This window comes from Haliotis asinina, chromosome 10 (assembly GCF_037392515.1).
Source record: "Haliotis asinina isolate JCU_RB_2024 chromosome 10, JCU_Hal_asi_v2, whole genome shotgun sequence".
Classification (NCBI taxonomy): Eukaryota; Metazoa; Mollusca; class Gastropoda; order Lepetellida; family Haliotidae; genus Haliotis; species Haliotis asinina.
The window spans coordinates 15,398,757-15,419,137 of record NC_090289.1 but is presented as its reverse complement, the minus strand read 5'-3'; the positions used below and the strand labels follow the sequence as shown (position 1 = coordinate 15,419,137).

The 20,381-nt window shown below is 37.2% G+C and overlaps 1 protein-coding gene across 1 annotated transcript in view; it reads left to right on the top strand.

The window, feature by feature from the left end:
• Nucleotides 1–439: 439 nt before the first annotated feature.
• Nucleotides 440–20,381, top strand: part of LOC137298024 (neurobeachin-like protein 1) — an 82,589-nt gene continuing 62,647 nt past the window's right edge. The window contains exons 1-5 of the mRNA XM_067830058.1: nt 440–614; nt 6,196–6,287; nt 16,457–16,618; nt 17,597–17,678; nt 18,964–19,088. Of these exons, the coding sequence (XP_067686159.1) occupies nt 555–614; nt 6,196–6,287; nt 16,457–16,618; nt 17,597–17,678; nt 18,964–19,088 (521 nt within the window). The 5' untranslated portion in view covers nt 440–554. The remainder of the gene's footprint in view (nt 615–6,195; nt 6,288–16,456; nt 16,619–17,596; nt 17,679–18,963; nt 19,089–20,381) is intronic.

Below are 20,381 nucleotides of genomic sequence, written 5' to 3'. Positions count from 1 at the left end.
TATGAAACTGTGTTGTAACAAAAGAGTAAAATATGCAAGTCGTGAGCCTAACCCGCTTGGTTTTAAACTTTAATATTTCTACAGATTGTCACGCGGCAGTCACTTCTCATATTTATTCAACAGTGTTTGAAAATCTTCATTCTGTGTGTCGGTTATGTTCTGAAATGAACATGTAATTAATGTCAAAGTTCATCTTTTACTCATGTTTAACAAAACCAGTTACAGTCGTCTGGTGTTATTTTTGTGTGCACAATGTTTAAGCAATCGAACCAATTTCAAGATATGTATGCATAGAAAATATGTTTAAGCTTCCAGCATAACACAAATATACACCGACAGAAATGCTTGACAAATACAGAAGAGTAAAATTGGCGACAACCATTCGATGCATAGCTATTGTTAAAATGTATGCCGTTAGTTGTCTGACTAGTTGTATATTATTGTCAATTGTCAAAATGGCCGATGAGGTGCGAGTTCACGTTTCGGGCACTAAGTAATCTGCCAGTCCAACTTTCCATGATCAACGGGATCAGCCTCGTAGGGTGATCACCGACATGGACGAGTTAAATGCGAAAGAAAATTTGTTTCAATTATGGATGATATACACTGCAAAGGTAAGACAACCAGCCATCGGCTCTCTAGATGGGAGGATCTGATTTCTTAGCGGTATGCAAATATTGGCCCAGCCCAGCTGGGTGGTCAAGCTAATCTCCGTCTGCTTAAAATTCTTTCGCGGTTTGACAGTCTTTTAAGACGATGAATTTTCCCCAGAATGAAGACATTGAACGACTGTTACACTTTCAAGAATGTTTCTATTCGTTAACTTGGAGAATATCTGAAGGATTATTGAGGATAGCATTTGGTAAGGAAGTCTGGGGAAATATTTCTATCATCTATGACATCATAAGCAAAATATTCTACCAAAAGTTCTACATAGTCGAGATTATTGTTATTTATTTCAGAGTCAGGACTTTTATTGATAGTTGTTTGTGTTTCATTTTTGTTTACTGATAGCTGAGGGGTATACTGATTTCATCACTCGGTTATTGAAGTAAACAAGAAGTTGATTAATCTTTTCAAAGATATTTCCAGGACTGCATAATTGTACTTATGACTTGAATAAATTAGTGTCTGTTGCAGGTACTGTTATGTTTCCTGAGTGCAAAACAGTAATAATCTTGGCAGTTTCTCTATTAATGTCATCAGAAAATGAAGGAAAACCAATTCAGTTCTATGTCAAAATGAGTATGACATTTTGATGTAGGTACTAACACTCATGTAACACATGTGAAGCTAAAAAGAGAACATTATGTCATACAAACTAATATCTGTTTTACATGTTTGATTATGTTAATACTTATTATTGTTTATATTTGTATTCATTTGTAAATAGTAACTAAAATAATAATATATAGTGTGATCATTATAAACACAACAATCAAAATGGACATCAATTTGATATGATGATATACTGATATGGTCATTGAGTTTGAAACGTTTGCCTTCTATGGCATTCAGAGTCATGAGACAAATCACAACTAATTAAATTACTGACTAGTAACATTAATCTTGTTTCAATTACTGACAAGTGTCTGACATCCATGACTCTGTTATGTCGTGTAGTCATTACAGAAACAGGTGCATGGTTGACCATACTCATAACATAAACACTTTTCCACTACAGTTAAACTCTTTTAGATTACTGACTCCTTGTAATCATCACACAAACAGTTGTATGGTATAAAGTAAACACTTAATCACTCTGAGATGTCTTAAATAAACAACTCTGAGACACTTGTATGTTTATGATGTTTAGGATTAGAACTACTGCAAAAACTTCTAATAAGTTTCTTTTAATCTTACTGTTTTCTAAAAGTTTGGCCATGCGGACTGAAGTCTGGGGCCATTTTGACTTTCTGTAGGCCTTTTGTCTTTTCCAATTTTGGCCCATTTGTCCTTTGGCCCTTTTGACCTGTACCCCTCATACTCATAGGTTGTGTTGTAAATCATTAAATGAAATACGAAAATGAAGCCAACTGTTCGGGTACCATTAATTAAATACATTCCAAGTTTCATTAAATGTGAGTGACTCGGTCACCCTTGGGTATAGCTGCATTATCCATACCCACTTGACCGTTCATCATTACATGTGAGCTTTTCTGTATCACATCGCTGTTTTGACTGTGAGCATGGTGAGAAGTGTCATCCAGTATGTCCTGTAGGATTTACTGTGAACTTCTATATCTCAGATTTCTAATATTCACGGAATAGTCTTGACCAGTAGAGGATGTAGTGAATGTTTGAGATGGTTACGCTATGCACACAAGTGCCTACCTTAGAGTTGTCACTCACTCGCATGATTTTCAAACCGTGGAAGGGAAAGTCAGCATGTGGACTCGTGGAAGATATAGTATCAAAGTTGCTCTCACTCCCTCTATACCAAATTATTTACTTGTTTGATAAAAATAGTATTACACATAAGCAAGTTTAATATTTTGTTTATTACTTGGTTTATTTTTGTTGTTTCAAATTCTCAAATTCAGACACCTTTTTTTGTATCCTCAATTTAAACTTTCTGATGCTAATACTTGGCCAGATCGTAGTACACATTTAAGAATAGAATGGGTAAGATAGCCTTTCTAGTTATTTATTTTAGTCTGCATCCGTGGCAACTGTAGGATCAAGCAGAATTTCTTGACTCCTCTCTTCTCTCGGCTTACATAATGTGAGTTTAACTGATATTGGCCTGAGCTTTCAAAATGAACATGACATCACTGAGTGTAGGAAATTGAGTCATCGCCTCTGGACTTTCTTATCATGCTCACTTAAAATTCTTGTAGAGTGAGAAACAATGGATTTGAAAAATATACTGGTAATTCTACATGTTCTCTATTGTAGGCGTCACTTTTTAGAAGTCATGCTCAATAACTTGTCGTGGATAGAAGGATCATGATTATGTGATGTGGTGGTATATTGGATACAAATTTCATATAAATCTGAAAGTGATCATAGATAAATCCATCATTTATGTGGTCCGAATATGGCATTTTCATAATATGTTACAGGTGTTAGGTTTGATCGTTATCTTTTGTTTAATGATTAAACAGGTGCTATACCATTTTATCAAGTGAAATTACAAAGATTGATCTGTCTAAACTTAAAATACACCAGGGAATGTTTAGAAAATATTTAAAACATTTAGAAATTGACTGAAACAATTGTCGTGTTTATGGAGGTTGAAATCTAAAAACACAATGCAAAAATTTGCATTAATTCAAAACAGGCTAGACAGTGATGCAACTTAAATGACACCATTTGATTCAGAATGCATCACAAGCCCAGCCCAGTCTATTATCAGCTTACAATTTTACATGGAATTCTTTTCTGGTAGCAGGCATGGCTAAATACTTTGTCAGTGTATGGCAAGCTCAGACCTATTTCATTTCTTGTTTTATGGATCTGCCTGTCGTAGTTTTTCAAGACCAATGGAACAAAATCATTGATTTTCTCCTCACAAAAAAAAAGAAATCCTAATGTATTTTTTGGCCAAAAGAAATCTGTTTTAGATTTTTTTTGCCCCATTATAAACTTCATAAATTGTTTGAAGTAAAATACTTTGAGTATTTAGAAGGAATATTACTATATTTGATAATTTTATTTTTGTATTTTTCTCTTTTACCTTTAGGTTGTCCTGGGACAAAATCCGTAAAACAAGAAAATAAGTTGGTCTTACCTAACTTAACCTCACTGATCATTGATTTGTTTGCCATTCAAATGCTTGGTATCACTTTCCATTTACTCTTGATAAGTAAACAGTTGACTGATACTAAACCCTAGCTAGTTACCAGTAACAGGGTGACTTCACCAAAAATGTCCACATTTAAATGTTCCTATTTACCCACGGAGGACTGTAACGCCTTATCTAGTCTGTTAACAGACCCCATGATAGCATGTAAGCAATAACTGGCATGTAGTACTGGAATGTAAGCATTTCAATTACATGGTCAAGATAGCTTAGCCTTGATCACAAATGACCTGACCTAGTGTCACCATATGAATGATATTAGGCCTTGTCCTCAAATACTTGTGTTGACGGGGTTTCAAAAATCTCATCACCCGATGCCCGAGACAAGTCAGTTTTCATTTCTGGGCAAACAAATAATGGTATCTTACTTGTCCATGGACTACTAGATAATTTCCACTTATGGTTTCAATCTGCAAGTAAATATGAATTTCATTTCAGTTTTCATATCTGCTCAAAATGTAGCTGTTACATTTTGCAATGATAAAAATTTAGAGCTATCATTCTTTGAAATTGATCACTCTTCTATAAATAGTCCAGTAAACATTAACATCAAACATCGTGTCAGTAATCATTGATCAAGGCAAGTGGAAAATTAGTGAGGACAAGTTATTTTCTTTAAGTCCCTTGCCCTATGACAAGTGGCTTTTAAAAAAACTTTTGAACCTCTGATTGATGTTACTGTATCCATTTTGAGCTACTAATTAACATCAATTCTGAATAGTAAACATTAATTAAGTATTCAATACAAAGCAAGACATACCTACTGACGAGCACACACAGTTACAAAGTTGTGTCAGATAGCAGTGTGTTGGTCTTGTCTGTAAGTATCCTTCATCCCTTGTGCATTCTGCTTTTGATCTTGAGCCACTAGTTTGTGGTTGAGTCAATCTTGGATAACCGAAAGTATTTAAGTAGGTCCCGGCAACCTCAAGACAACAATGCTTGACTATATACAGGGATCAATTTAGTGCTTTGTTACTTGCATTCTTGCACCCCAATAATGAAAAATGCCACCCAGTTATTAGTCTAACTTGTACCAAGTGTAAGTCAGTTTTTGAGTGGGTAAACTTTTAAATGAAACATTAAGTATTTCAAAAGCATATTTCTCTCATTACATATTGCAATGAAAGCAGTGCACTGGGAATTTGTCTGGTGCAACTCGGTATTTATCTCAGGTTGCACCTAATGCAAGTAGGGATTGATTTTGGCCGTGATATAGCAATTTTCTTGCATCAGTTGCTGCAAAATCACACTCAGATTTATCTGCAGCAAAATATCACAACCTGCTCACCTGTATGATTAGAATTAATAAAGTGTTAAAATCTTTTTTAGTGAAGGAGGCTTTGTTGTTACTTTGTTCTGTCAAAGATATTCCTGGTGTTTTCTACCAATTTTTAATCTTCCAAACATAGCTTCCGGTATGGAACTTCAAACATTGTTACACCGTGCCGTACAAACAAGCTGCGCTGCAAGCAGTACGGTAAATTCAGAACCTCACAGTACTGTGTTGTTAATGCACTACGTGACGTTGTACAGAGTTCGCGTTTCAGAAGTTGTGTTCTGCAACATCATGTCTCCCAAAAAGCGTCTGCAAACAAAACCATTTCATTCGATATTAAAATCTGTAAATTTTTAAAGGCTACAAATGAAAACGAAGAAACAACAGAAATCGTTGACCTTGATGACAATCAGAAAACAGACACCAATAGTGATGCTAGTAGATCTACAGAGTTTTAATTCATTGCAATTTATGATTGGTTGATGTAGTTGATTATGACAATGTCCTATTTGTCATTTATTCCTTTTCTTCTTAGCGATCATGTTAAATCTAATAAGATTTGAAAAAATCTTTTGTTTGTGGTCCCATGTCAGATTTTATCATGTTTATCTCATATCTTTTTTCAGCCAGGTTTATCCCCGATAGGTTAACATCTCTTGAGTCGAGCCCTGCGTATGTGTTTGGGGACCATTCATATAGTAGTAAGCATGGTAAGATGGTGCGTTGATGATTTTAAAGGAGGTCATTTGTTTTGTTGTGGGGAGGTACGTGGGGTTGTCATTCACATTGTGCATGCTTCTCCATAGAAGTCATTACTAGCCCCCTGGCCATACGTTATGACGGTCCCTCAGTCCATCATCCATGCTACCTGAGTCTTGAGAATATTTGTTTTGGGCTTACTAGACAAATTTTTTCCTGTTGGTCAGTCACTGTTTTTAGTTTATTACATGTCAGGGTTGTATTCTAACCCTGTATGTTTCTTATTGTTTGGGAAGATGTTTCAGGGCAAGTGACGAATGAGAAGTTGTTACCCATGATAGTGTTATATCTTCATGTTCAGCCAGATTCAATGTCGTACAGACACCTTATAACTGATGCTTTTATATTTCAGAATGATATCAAGAATCTTCGAGAGTTCATCAGCTTCTTCCTGGAGACCTACAAGGACCTTGTGGATGTGGAGTTTGACCACCTCAGTGAAGGGTCAGTAAAAATGATTCATATCAGTGTTGATGCTGGGCAGCAGACATGGGGACAGTTGTGTTGGCGACAGTTATATTTTAGTAAAATGCAGTCTAATAGAGACATTCTTTGTCTGGTTTACCAACAGTACAGTTACTGATCTTTATAAGTCTCGAAAGGCCACCCACTGGATATGGATTATTTACTGGAACGGTAGTGTACGCATATCTGTTGTGACTTGGTTAATTCATTTGACATATTAAGGGTTTGTTCAAATGACAGTCGGCCATTTTCAATGCTTGGATGATTTTAGAATATTTCTGTCCTCAATGTCTTCTTACTGGTTAGACATACAACCTGGATGGACTTACCTAGAACGGTGACCCAGTCCTAACCAACTGGACATGTGACCCAGAGACCTACTTATCTTTTAGTCATGTGACATAATGGCTTACTTACCAACTAGACATGTGACCCAGAGGCCTACTTTCCTAATTAGACATGTGACACAGATGCCTACTTACCTATTAGACATACGACACAGATGCCTACATACCTGTTACTTCAGATGTGTGACACAGATACCTACATACGCTTTACTGAATTGATGGCGACTTAATGTTTCATTTGGAATCTCGTGCTACGTGTTCAGTTTCAGTTGAAATTTAGTTGCCATCACTTCAGCAAAATGTTACTGATTTTTAAAACTAGAGGTTTATCTTCTAATTTGACCTACTGACCTATTAGACATGTGACCCTAAGCCCAAATGACCTATTACACGTGACCCCCTGTCCTACTGAACTATTCGACGTGTGATTCTAAAGCCTACCTAAAGCATGTCTCTGATATCAACAATTCAACACTGGATGTCATCGAACATGTTGATGATGAATGATGAAAACACAGAAGCACTGTTCGTAGGATCACCTACAAGACTAAAGATATGTGGCACTAAGCAGCTTCACATTGGTCTATCTACAGTGGCTATTACATCTTCACTCAAGAACTTAGGTGTTCATATTGACTGCAATCTTTCTATGGAAACTCAAGTTCCACAATTATGGAAATGCTGCTACTTCCATTTGAGATCCATTCGCCATCTGTTGACACAAGATGCTACAGCATGTCTCATGAGAACTTTGGTCCTCTCTCGACTAGACTACTGTAACAGTTTATTGTTTGGAGTTTCAAATGAATTGATCAATAAGTTGCAAAAGATTCAGAATGTTGCTGCCCGTATTATAACAAGAAGCAAGCCATCTTGTCACATATCACCCATTCTACAATCTCGCCATTGGCTTCATATTCCTGAGTGCATCAAATTCAAAACACTGATTCTCACTTATCAGGCAATTCACAACATGGGACCTCTCCATCTTCAAGACCTCATGACACTGTACACTCCTTCTAGAACTCTCCGCTTATTATTATTATTACTCACCTATTAGACATGTGACCCTATGGCCTTCTGTCCTATCAGTATCAGACAAGTGACCTTATGGCTTTCTGACCTATTAGGCATTGTGTTGTTTTCGTCAAAGTGTGCCTAAAAGGGTAAATATTTCAAGTTATATGCTCACTGCACATACGTAATACTTCATGATACATCCCTTAACAATCCTGACTTTCAGTAACTGGGTGTATTAGAGACATAAGTTTTGCCAGGTTCTGTGAATGGCACAGTGCAGCTTGTCAATACAACCAGTGCTGCCAGTTTCATTACTCAAGGAGATGTTCAGCTTGAGCCAGAAATTTTCAGTAATGTTTGTGAATTCCAACCCTTTCCACAAACTCTTTCACTATTTAAGCTTTGTCGTCATCATACGGGAAGTGTCTTGCCAGTAAACATCAGCCACCTAAATAGCAGATTTTCAGACCAGCAAAGGAGTGCCTCATTGAAAACCAGGAGAATCCACTTGATTTCTCAAAGTGTAGCCTTCTTAAACACTGCTGTACATGATAGCTACAAGGGGTCTTAAAATACCATGAACAGGAATCCTTTCTCAGCTCTGGTGCAGATTTATCATATTGATTTGTGGAAATAGGGATAAGATTATTCAATATTGTGCACACTGTTAGTCATTGTGATTCGGCCGAAGTGACTTGGAAAACATGGCTAAAGTATTTTTGTCTAGTTACTGTCATGCAGGCATCTGGAGAAGATCACAGAGACTTGATACAATCACATTATCTCTTTATCGTGTTGACAGTAATTCAGGCTGTAAATGAATCAACTTGCATATTGTTTGCTTGTGACACGCTTACGAAATGCCTGTCCTGCATGATAAATGATATGTGACGAAATACTTAAATATGAACCCTTGTTATCCTGATTACATTCACTGATAAAGTATTACTACCAAGTATACGGTCACCTTTGAACCTTTGCATGTGATATATGTTGATGAGGTTTGCTTGGGATGAATATTGTTATTGTGTTTTCAACATGATCAACCTGTCTAATGTAGAGCTATGTTACCTGCAGATTTTGCTGCATTAAAATCAGGTTATTGTAAATTCTTTTAGCCTGGGTACATGTATGGGGGCCGCCATTCTATACCATGAGCCCTTTGTTTCTGGGAATTCGGAAATAGCATTCGGAATTCTTTCCAACAGATTGAAACTGGATCTGAACACACACCGAGTGGTTTCAAAGGTTTAAACTTAATATGATTTGTGTGTTAATAATTATGACATTGAAATTCTGTCCATGTTCATTGTCTAGCAATAGGCATAACCTTCAGCATGTTCAGTTCAATGCAGAAAAAAATGGAAAGATCAAATTTCAAAAGTCTGCTTGTCCCTAATGCATGCTAAATATGACATACACTGGTTTTATCTGCCTGAAATCTGCTACAGCAGACAATGGGAATATAACAAAAACCACAGCTGTCAGTTTGTAATGTATGATTGGATACATTGTTATGATTACACAATGATGATTGTGATGATTACACAATGATATATTCTTATTTCTCTTTGAATTTCTTTCTCAAAAACATGATAAATACTGTCCTCTGCAGTAATCATGGTGAGTAGACAGAGCTCCAGATAGGCGAATTTGCGAATTTTATTCAATAAAAATCACATTTACTCAATTAATTACAAATCTGGGAGTAAAAAAGACCTAAGAACCCAGTAGGTTTATAATACCTTGCATACTTTACTCAGTTGACTAAATTGGCTTGCATATGATTTGTTGAGGCGCCCAAACTCTACAACAGCATTAGCTAAGTGATGCCTATATACATATACTATTGTATAGCCACAGCCGCTGTCTAGGGTTTACCCTAATAGTCACATGACCTCCATGTTCAGGATTTAGAAATGGCTGCCAACTGTTTGGCAGTATGACAATTACTAAAAACATTTAGCCTGTTGAAATGTATTTATTTTGATATATTTAGTCAATTACCCAATAAGGAGTAAAAGTACTTAATTCTTTTAACTAGTGGGAGCAAAATGCTAGTTACTCCTCAAAAAATGCAATTACTCATACATAAACAGACATGGGAGTAAATACCCAATTGCTAATTGAAAAATTACCTGGAGCTCTGGAGAAGGGCTGTAGTGATGCATCGAACAATTTATGGAATGCAATTGCTGTTTTTGTATTGTTGTATTGTGTGGATGCTGACTAGCAGTGTCATTGAACTTATGTTTTTACTGTTTACTTGATGTTGGTTTCAAGTTCATTGTCAGTTATCAAAAGAGACTAGAACTATTTCAACTTGTCTCCATTTCACATAAGTGACACATTGTGTCGCAACAGACTTTCACTGTCACACTACTTGCTGTCCCCTCAGGAGTCACCCTGACCCGTGAAGGTCTCGGGATAGAATAGGCCTTCAGCAACCCATGCTTGCCCTAAAAGGCGACTATGCTTGACGTAAGAGGCGACTAACAGGATCGGGTGGTCAGGCTCACTGACTTGGTTGACACATGTCATCGGTTCCTAATTGCACAGATTGATGTTCATTTTGTTGGTCACTGGATTGTCTGGTCCAGACTTGATTATTTACAGACCGCCGCCATATAGCTGGAATATTGCTGAATGCGGTTTAAAACTAAACTAAACTCACTCACTCACTCACTCACTCACTCACTCACTCACTCACTCTAATGGTAAAATGACCATTAACTTAGGTCAGTGAGGTCAGAAGTGGTCAGTATGAACCACTGATTAACTAATCAGATTCTACTATTTGTAGTTTTTCAAACAGAGGAAGTCATGCCAGATGTACAAACTAAATGCTCACTCACCACTGGTCACAAACAAATCTTGCTAAAATGCTGATGCTGGTTTCTAATAAGCACTATCTCATGTGACCTTTTCTCTCATGGCATAAGGGTCAGTGGGGCAGTCTAGTGGTTAAAGCATTCACTTATCACACTGAAGACCCGGGTTCTATTCCCCACATGCGTACAATGTGTAAAGCCCATTTCTGGTGTCCCCTGCCATGATGTTGCTTTAATATTGCCAAAAGTAGTTTAAAATTAACCTGACTGGCTCACTTACTCATTCCAAGGACAAAAACAGCAGTGGCTTTCAGACAGTTGACAGACATCTGTGATCTTCTTCTGAAAATATAGCTGATGCTAGAGACATGCTATGATTTGATGGAAATACTGTTGAAAGTGACCTTGAATTCACAATTCACTTACTCATTTAGACAAATGTCTTCTTGATGTTTTCAACATTTAACACATATGTTAAAAAATGCATGCATACCTAAATAAAAGATTTTCAAGTAATTATCAGACTACAACAGCTGCATTTAAACAGTTATTTCCAAAATAACCTGTTTATGACAATGTGAAGAAAAACAAATATCTTAAAGGAAAATAGTTCCTTTGATAGAACACTTGTATTTGATCACTATGCAGACCTTGAGGTGGAAGTCAGATCAATGGAAAAGAAATGCCTTTTTCCAAACACAGACAAGCTGGCGTGTTGGTGCATATCATCTTCTCCTCAAACATATCATATGACAGTTAGTGTTGATCAGCACCAATACTCTCCCTGGATGTTTTGGTAATGTGTGTGCAGAATTGCGTAAGAAACAACCAGATTCAATCCATTGCGACACACCTCTCTGCTCTCTAGCTGGTGTTGGGTGAGCTCAGTGTGCAGCGGTAATTGATGAATTATGTTTCTGCCAAGGGAAAAAAAGTGTGATTTGTAGCCATCCATGAGCGAAGAGTCCTCAGATTATAAAAATCCTGTCTTTCTCTTGGGCTCAAAGGATGTAATTTCTGAAATGTTCTCAACCCATGTTCGACTTCGGAACTGTTATTTGTCTGGACATTTGTATGTTGCCTGGAGTCAGGCTGTTTGTTAGGCCTGGAAGGATCTCTTGATACCAGTAGATTTCCTGTAACAGACATAATGGAGAATCTTTGACATGAGTCATGAAAAAACAGTTTACGACTATGAACTCTGAACATGCTAAAACCATTCTTCACAAGTGCATAGTTTTGTATAATTTCTTTATGTAAAGTATTCCAAAATATGACATATTTCAAGATCTTTGTGTATATTGTAAAGTCTTTTTATAAAATCGATTCGAAAAATAGAACAGAACTGGTGTAAAAAAAGTGTTGATGCATTTGCATCTTTACGCAAAGTATTCCAAAATAAGACATATTTCAATATCTTTGTGTATATTGTGAGGTCTTTTTATTAACTCCATTTGAAAGAAAAAGACCAGAACCCGTGTAAAAAAGTGTTGATGTGGTTGCATATGGTCCAAGCTTCAACTGAAGATGATTGTTACAATACCTTGTAAAAGGTTGGGGACATTTTCCAAGATATGAATTTAATCAGTCTAAATGAAGGATGCATGGTTTCTTGAGGTTGTCAAATATCATCTTTCTAATACAATTCTGCTTTATTTCTTCACCATTTGGGTTAGGAAATTCCTATCTCTACAAATGAAAACACGCACACATGGACGCACGCCTGCACACACACACAGAATACAGATGATCCTTATATTTATGCAATAAATTATACAGGAATACATATCGCGATACATATTACAATACATTTGGACCTGGAATGTTTGTAAAAATAGACATACAGGCCGATGCCAAAAGTATTCGCTGCTTGATGTCATTGCCATAGATTTGCATGTAAATTTGAAGTAGCATAAATAATTTTCTTGGCTTTGATATTTGTAAGATCCAAGTCAGATTTTGCACATTTGTGAGGAATCATCTTATCTACAATCATATTATTTATGTTTAATTTTCTGCTTGCTTGTTTATCGAATGGCAACAAGTTAATCAACGTCTGTACAGTGCCATGAACTCCTTTATAATGGTGACCTATGGGATTGTGGAGGGGTCAGGATCATTGTGGAACCATATGTAATCTGATGAATGTGATGTCATTAGTTAAAATAATGGTAGCAGAATTGAACTGAAATTGTGTGTGCAAAGCAGAGTTCGCTTCATGAAAATTATTATGCTACAGTGAAATAACATGTAAGTCTACAGAAATGTTTTTAAATGACGAATGCTTTTGGCATGCATCTGAAATACTAGTTTGTCCAATAGTCCTTGAACCACAACTCTCTTTCTCTCTCTCTCTCTCTCTCTTTCTCTCTCTCTCTCTCTCATATGGCTGATTCACTTTCATACTTTGTTACTTTGAAGTGTTTCCACTTTGGAAAGTTCAAGACTTGGCTGCTTCTGAGTTCATGAAAATGCATTTTGGGCAGAGTGGCAGAGATGTGGAATTTTTCGTGAATCCTTCGCTGGTACTGTCTGGTGACTGTGTTGAGGTTCTGTTTCCTGACATTGTTATTAGAGAAGATCATTCAGCAGTGGGTCAGTTTTTCATTCAGTTTTCACAGCAGCTTATGATTTTCAGTTCATAGGGAACATGGCACCACTTTCATAAACACATGAAAGTTACAGCACAAGATATATTTGGAAAGAGTGTCAACCCAGGGTCTTCTGTATCATCGCCGTGATTCATTTGTGATATGTTCCCTTGTCTGCACCCCTAGGCTACCCAACAGCTGAGGCCTTAGCGACATGATAAAGGAAATGGTTGGCAATTTGTCCTTACACAGCGTCATTGGGACAGGTTTCATGACTTTCAATCACTGAATAGCATATCCTCCTTCAAAGGAATATCCTACTTAGATAATGACTGCATGTCTCTTTTGATCTTACACAGCTCTTTGGTCTTGAAGTGTTATCTTGCTGCCAAATGCAGTCTAGGAATCGTGCTGCCATGTCAGAAGCACTCTTTCAGTGGGTGCTCACATCCATGATTGTGTTGAGCCAGGGACAGGAAGTCGGCCTTCACCTTAAGCCCTGTTGGTTATCTAAATTCTGTGAGAGAAGACTACAATTTATCACATTTTTGAGACATCATGAGACCTACTTTGTACATTCAGTGACTTTTGCAAGTCATTGATGTGCAAGTAGGGGTGACACGTTAGACCTCTGTATTAGCAGAACTGTGGAATTAGTAGAGCTGCAGTATTCTACTATCATTTCAGTATACAATAATGTAATAAAAAAATTCAGCATTTTTTTGTTTTCATCAGTTTATCAACCTTTTTTAAGCTCCTGTGAAATGTCTAGAACTTGAACTGTTTTGTCAATTTCTGTGCATTTTTTTTATTTGCCTTTTGTAAATATTCTGCATTATGATCATGTCTCATATACAATGGAAATGGAAAGAACAGAAGGCCTTGTTTCGCAATATGTACCATACCATGGTAAGACTGTACCGTTTCACCCCTAGTGCTATGCATGGTCCACAAAAGTTTGATTGAAAAATGTTGGACAAGGTTTAATAACCCTGGGACCATAGTCATGACAGTAGGAATGTCATGTTTCGTTGGTAATTTCCATTTCCTCTCTGCCCATTAGAGAGTGTCTGAAGCATATTTGGCTGAAAATATTTTTCATTTCTTTAATAGGTTTTATATTTCTGTAGGATTAAGAAACGTGAAGCCTTGACACAGATCAAGTTATGTGAAAGTTTACCAGAAAGACTCCCAAGATCACATGTTCATGCAAGAGATATCACACTGAAGTAATGAAAATTGTGTCAACTAAGGTTCATTTCTAGGTGTGAGTAGTTTTAAACTGATCATTGTTCCTGCAAATTAATGATTTGGTGTAAGTAAATGCAATGGAAGCTTTTCTTTGAATTTCAGTGCCCTGTTCCTCAAAGTGATTTTAGCACTAAGCTGATCGGAACTCCCATACTTTATCACAGACATACAACAGTTGTTACTAGCGCTATGATTGCTTTGAGGAACAGGACCCAAGCCTCAAAAGGAAACAATAAATATACTTATCTCAACTATCTGACAAACTCCACTCTGGATTTGTTGACTGTGGGTTTGTTTGATGTGTGTTGTGGTGTTTGCTATGTTTGTTTAAAAAATATTTATCAAAACAAATTGTCTGCATATATTAGTGAGATTTCCATGTGTACCATATAATATTAATAATCATTGTTCAAAAAGTATACATTCTTTTACAGTTAAAGCCCTGTAACAAAAATAGAAGAACCCCACCCCACCCCCAAACAGAAATTTCCTTCCAGAAATTATGTCTCAGCTGAGAAAATCTCCAGACAAATTGCAGACAAATCGCAGTGACTCCCCAAACTATAAATTTGTGTTTATTTGATATATACCGGTGATTGACATATTCATACAAAACACTAACCAGTGATGTTTTTGAGAAAACAATTGAAGCTGATTTTCCAATACATGCAAGCTCTTTTGACAGATTGTGCCAGCTTCCTGTTGTGGCTTTGATACTTTCCCAGTTGTCTAGCAAATATCTATTAGACTGCCATGTTTCATTGGATACCTGTTTATGTATTGACTTAATGCAACTGTGGACAAGGCAAGAGCATAATCAATGTTTGTGTAGTGATGAACAACCTTGAACAGCTTGAAACAGCTTGCTGGGGTTCCACCATTTATTTCAGTTGACGACGTGTTCTAAATATGTCCAGTACTTGTCTTCAGTCTCAGGGAGTGTTAGAATTGACAGAATGAAATACAGCCAATTGATTTTGATGTGTGAATTGATTCAGATAATTGATGGTGGAGATGATAGTTTTGTTACGGAACAGCTGTAATCATGGTAACCATGGTGACTTATTAATGAAAATAATTGCATTATGCATGTACCAAATGTAATCTTATGTTGTTCCAATGCAAAATTACTGCTTGATCATTAATAGAGGAACTTTAGCCTTGAGAATAATTATGTACATCTGATTGTAAGACTTATTCAAGAGGCAGCAGTGATGAGCAGCATTTGTTCCAGGCATTGACCAATCCTGCATAATTGCTGAAAAGTGACTTTGCTAGTTATGATTTTTGTTTTTACCTTTTGACTAGAAAGCAGGGTGAGAGACACATGACAATAAACACATTTATACATTTGTCCCTACTCATTTAATGAACTTGGTGAAGACCCAAGTTCTCATGGATGTTTTGCAAGCCGAAAATCGCTTAGAGTAAGCAGATGAATTGCATATTCTGGGCTTGCAGCAGCTCTAAGCGTTTATCGCTCTTCCAAAAATCGTGGAGCGATTAAGGTTTCCTTGTCTGGTGCTAATAAAGAATGTGTTAGAGAGTCTTGATGACGAGTGATGAATTTATGATTGTTGATGACTACATTGAACCCGTGGAACAAACTGGGGATGCTGGGAAGTGAGCTGTTTTTGCCAGTTTGTTCAGCCGCTGAATTCAGATTTTCCTAAGCCCCTATATTGGTTTGACAACGAAGCAGCCTCATCCATCGATTGCAAGCGGCTGAAAGTTAGCACTCTGTTGTGAGGAGAATCGCTGTACATCGCTGTCAGACGTTTGGTTGTTTGCAATGCACCCCATGTCTACCCAGTATCCTGTACATATTGAAGGGTCATGATGAAATATAATTATATGAAGGTTTGTTCCTTATAATAGTTCCAAATAGTTCCTTATACAATGTGCTTATGGAGTCCTGTCAAGTATTTGTCCTGTGTGTTACCTAGTAATGTGTAGTATGCTCTTAAGTGTTTCACAATGCTTTTGGGTGGTTAGATAGCCAAGTGGTTTGCTCATTTTGTTGAATTTTACTGTGTAAAACCAAACTCACTCACTCACTCATAATGTTTCATTGTCTACTTGTTACATTGCCACATGATCGATTTCAGATTTTCAGAAGAAGGTCCACACCTGACCCGACTTCCAGATGGAATTCTGGAAATCCTGGGCAACTACCTGTCGAAATGTAGTGAGCAGTTCCTGGGGGGCTTCAACTCAGAAGCCCTTGCCTTTGCAGAGAGCATCTTAAAATGCTTGATTGTCATGTGCAGGTAGGTGCATAAGTAGAGGTTGAAATGCTTGATTGTTCCATGTGTAAAGGTAAATAACGGGGCTTGAAATGCTTGATTGTAATGTGCAGGTAGGTGCAAAGATAGAGGTTTAAAATGATTGATTATCACATGTGTGTAGGTGAATAGTGGGATTTAATATGCTTGATTGTAAATAATGGGCCATGAAATGCTTAATTGTCTTGTGTGTGCAGGTAAATAATGGGCCATGTAATACTTCATTATTCGTGTGAGTAGGTAAATAATACACCTTGAAATGCTTGATTATCTTACGTGTGTAGGTGAGTAATTAGGTCATGAAATGCTTGATTGTCTTGTGTGGTAGGTGAATAATGTGGCCTTGAAATGCTTGATTGTCATATGTTTGTTGGTGAATAATGTGGCCTTGAAATGCTTGATTGTCATATGTTTGTTGGTGAATAATGTGGCCTTGAAATGCTTGATTGTCATATGTGTGTTGGTGAATAATGTGGCCTTGAAATGCTTGATTGTCATATGTTTGTTGGTGAATAATGTGGCCTTGAAATGCTTGATTGTCATATGTGTGTTGGTGAATAATGTGGCCTTGAAATGCTTGATTGTCATATGTTTGTTGGTGAATAATGTGGCCTTGAAATGCTTGATTGTCTCGTGTAGGTAGGTGAATAATGGGCCTAGAAAAATGCTTGATTGTCATATGTGTGTAGGTGAATAATGTGGCCTTGAAATGCTTGATTGTCATATGTTTGGAGGTGAATAATGTGGCCTTGAAATGCTTGATTGTCTCGTGTAGGTAGGTGAATAATGGGCCTAGAAAAATGCTTAATTGTCATGTGTGTGTAGGTGAATAAATGTGGCCTTGAAATGCTTGATTATCACATGCAGGTGGATTTGGGAGGTTAACACTAGGGGTTTGAAATGCATGAATGTCATGTGGAGCTAGGATTAATGAAAAGTAAGAATGTGTTTTTCCTATTTCAGAAACTATGACAATGTGCCGCTTGTAGCTTCCTGTGAATTTGTCAGTCACACAGTTGTCATATCAACTTCTGTTGTTGATCAGGTAATTGGTTTTGTTTTTCTTTAACATATTTTCTTTAACATATATTCCGGAATCTTATTCAACATTCCAAAATTCCTTCATTGTAATTTAAGAATTTAATTAAATGTGTGTGAGTATGAGCTTTCATAATGTGATGGACAAACAATATAATGTTGGAACTGCACACCTGGCTGTCCCTTTCTTTGCAATCCTCCCTCGTAACAAATAGTGAACCATGTCAATACTTTTATGACAGTTGTTCAACAAGTTTTTTAATTGTGGGGCTCACAGGGAATGGGAAGGAAGGAGCCATGGGCCACTTTGCACATTAGAATGAAAAATGGCCCATTAAAATTTTGAAGTTTACTATTGTTACAAGGGCAGTGGCCCATTCTGAATTCAGAAAATGGCTAATAATCTTGAATAATCCCTTTGTCAAAGTTCTTTTTCTCAATCCGTGGGCTTCAATACTCTGCAAAGACCTCACAGCGTTGGTGTGATGTTTTGATTATGATCAGTGTTTCATTGAGTATTTTATACTTATTAGTTTTCGAGTTAGATTTAGAGTCAAGGGGACTGTAGTAAATTGCTGTGAAATGTCAGTTCCTGACTGTTACTGTTAATCAGGGCAAAGCTGTTGAAAGTTTCCAATTGATAAGAATTATTCATGATTGGCATTTCCTGAATGCGCCCCTTGGAATGAGGAAGCCGTGTCCATAGTAACGTCACTTTAAAGTTACAGTCTTGTTGGAAATGTGTGATAGTCACAATTTGCATATGTGCTTATAAGCATCATGTGCCTGCAACTGCCCTGTTCTAGTTGTATAAACCTGGGAAGATCTGGGTTAGAATTGATCTTCAGTAACCCATTCTTTTTGTAAGAAGTAACTAACGGGATCAGGTGGTCAGGCTCGCTCACTTAGTTGACACATGTCATCTTGTCCCAGCTGCATAGACAGATGCTTATGCTGTTGATCACCTGATTGTCTGGTCCAGACTCAGTTATTTTACAGACCACTGCCATATAGCTGGAATATTGCTGAGTTCGGTGTAAAACTAAACTTGCTCATTTACATGAAATTTGAACATGGCAGCTGGACAGCTGATGCCTCAGCAATTCAACTTTCTCTAATCTAGCGCTTAAAATTGTTTGAAGTTGATGTCTTCCTCTCAAATCTGTTAAGTTTTCTTGAATGTTTTCAGCTATAATTAACTGAAGTCCTATATTTTTGGATTTAAGTCTCATGTATTTGCCTGAATCAGTCACCACATTGTTAAAATGACAGCCAAATCTTCCATGATTCAGATATGTCGGGACAGTGATAATCCTGCCAAATCAAATGACTGTCTCTTCTCCTTCGTGAAGCATACCCTTCATCTGTTTGAATGCCTCTACGACCCATACTTCATCTGGAGGAAGAAATTAAAATGGTAGGTAAGACTGGTAGCGCAAAGTACTTAGTTCAGCAGAAGGGCAAATTAGCTGCATATACACACTGAGTCAAAAAAGAAACTTCACATTCTTTCTTCAGGGCACTATAAAAGAACAAGAGATGATAAGATGGTTAAGTTGTTATAATTGCATTGCTGAGATCTGTGCGATGTACTCGATACACTGACAGTGCCACAATCGGTTCCATTAGGCTACACCGCCGTTCCAAAACATGGCAATACAGAATGTCAAGTCACAAGAATAAAAATTTGAATGGAGATTGGCCACCTGCAGCTGATTTTGAATGGTCTGTGAGGACAGTCAACCTCTAAACATCTCGTGTAGCTGGCAGAAATCTGTCACGTAGGTGACCGTAGGACGATTTGACGGTCTTCAGTGCGTGACGTCACATGTGGACGACCTGACCTTGGGTGATCAGAAGTGGTGCCAGTTTGTTGTAGACGACCTCTCAAGTCATACACAGTACGACGGCTGCATCCCATTGCTCTTACAATGTAAATAACCTGTCTTCCCGCTTGCAACATGCTAACGACACATTCGTGTTGCACATTTGACAGTCGTGGCATTTAAAGTACCATTAGAACTGTATTTTAAAAGTGTTTTTTCAATTCTTGAGGCCAATGCAAACACGTGCAAATGAAGAAAACTTTGATGCAAATATCTAGTGATCGACTGCACGTGCAAAACCTGATTTGGCACTAACGTCATTTCTGTGATGAATAGATGGGTTTGAGTAGGTTTTGCTAACTTTTTTCTAGTCGAAAGATAGGGGTCTCATTTTTGATACATAGATGTATCATCAGAGAAAAAGTATATGTTATTTTTTAAAAATTACAATTTGTGAAGTTTCCTTTTTGACTCAGTATAGTTTCTTGCAATATGTGGCACTCTGATTAAGCCAGTATATCAATCTCAAAATCATCTGCTCTCATTTTCATATGCTGAAGTTGATGTTAAGATTTAACGTGTGCTTTCCGACATGATGCATGTTTCACACATGGGTCAATAATCTGATACCTGTCAATTTTTTGGACTACCGGAGGAGAACTGATACAAGATGTTTCCATTTACTAAGCAGAGTTGCATCCCTTGGAGTGCCAGGATTTGACAGACGTGGCCATGTGCTTGCTATGATCTTTTGATCTGTCAATTTCTGCTGGTATTGGCTTATAACCTTGGGATACAGTGCATCATGATACTGAAATTTTAGTCACAATGATATATTGCGAAAGTATTGTGCATTTGAGCACGATAGGATACAAATCCTGATG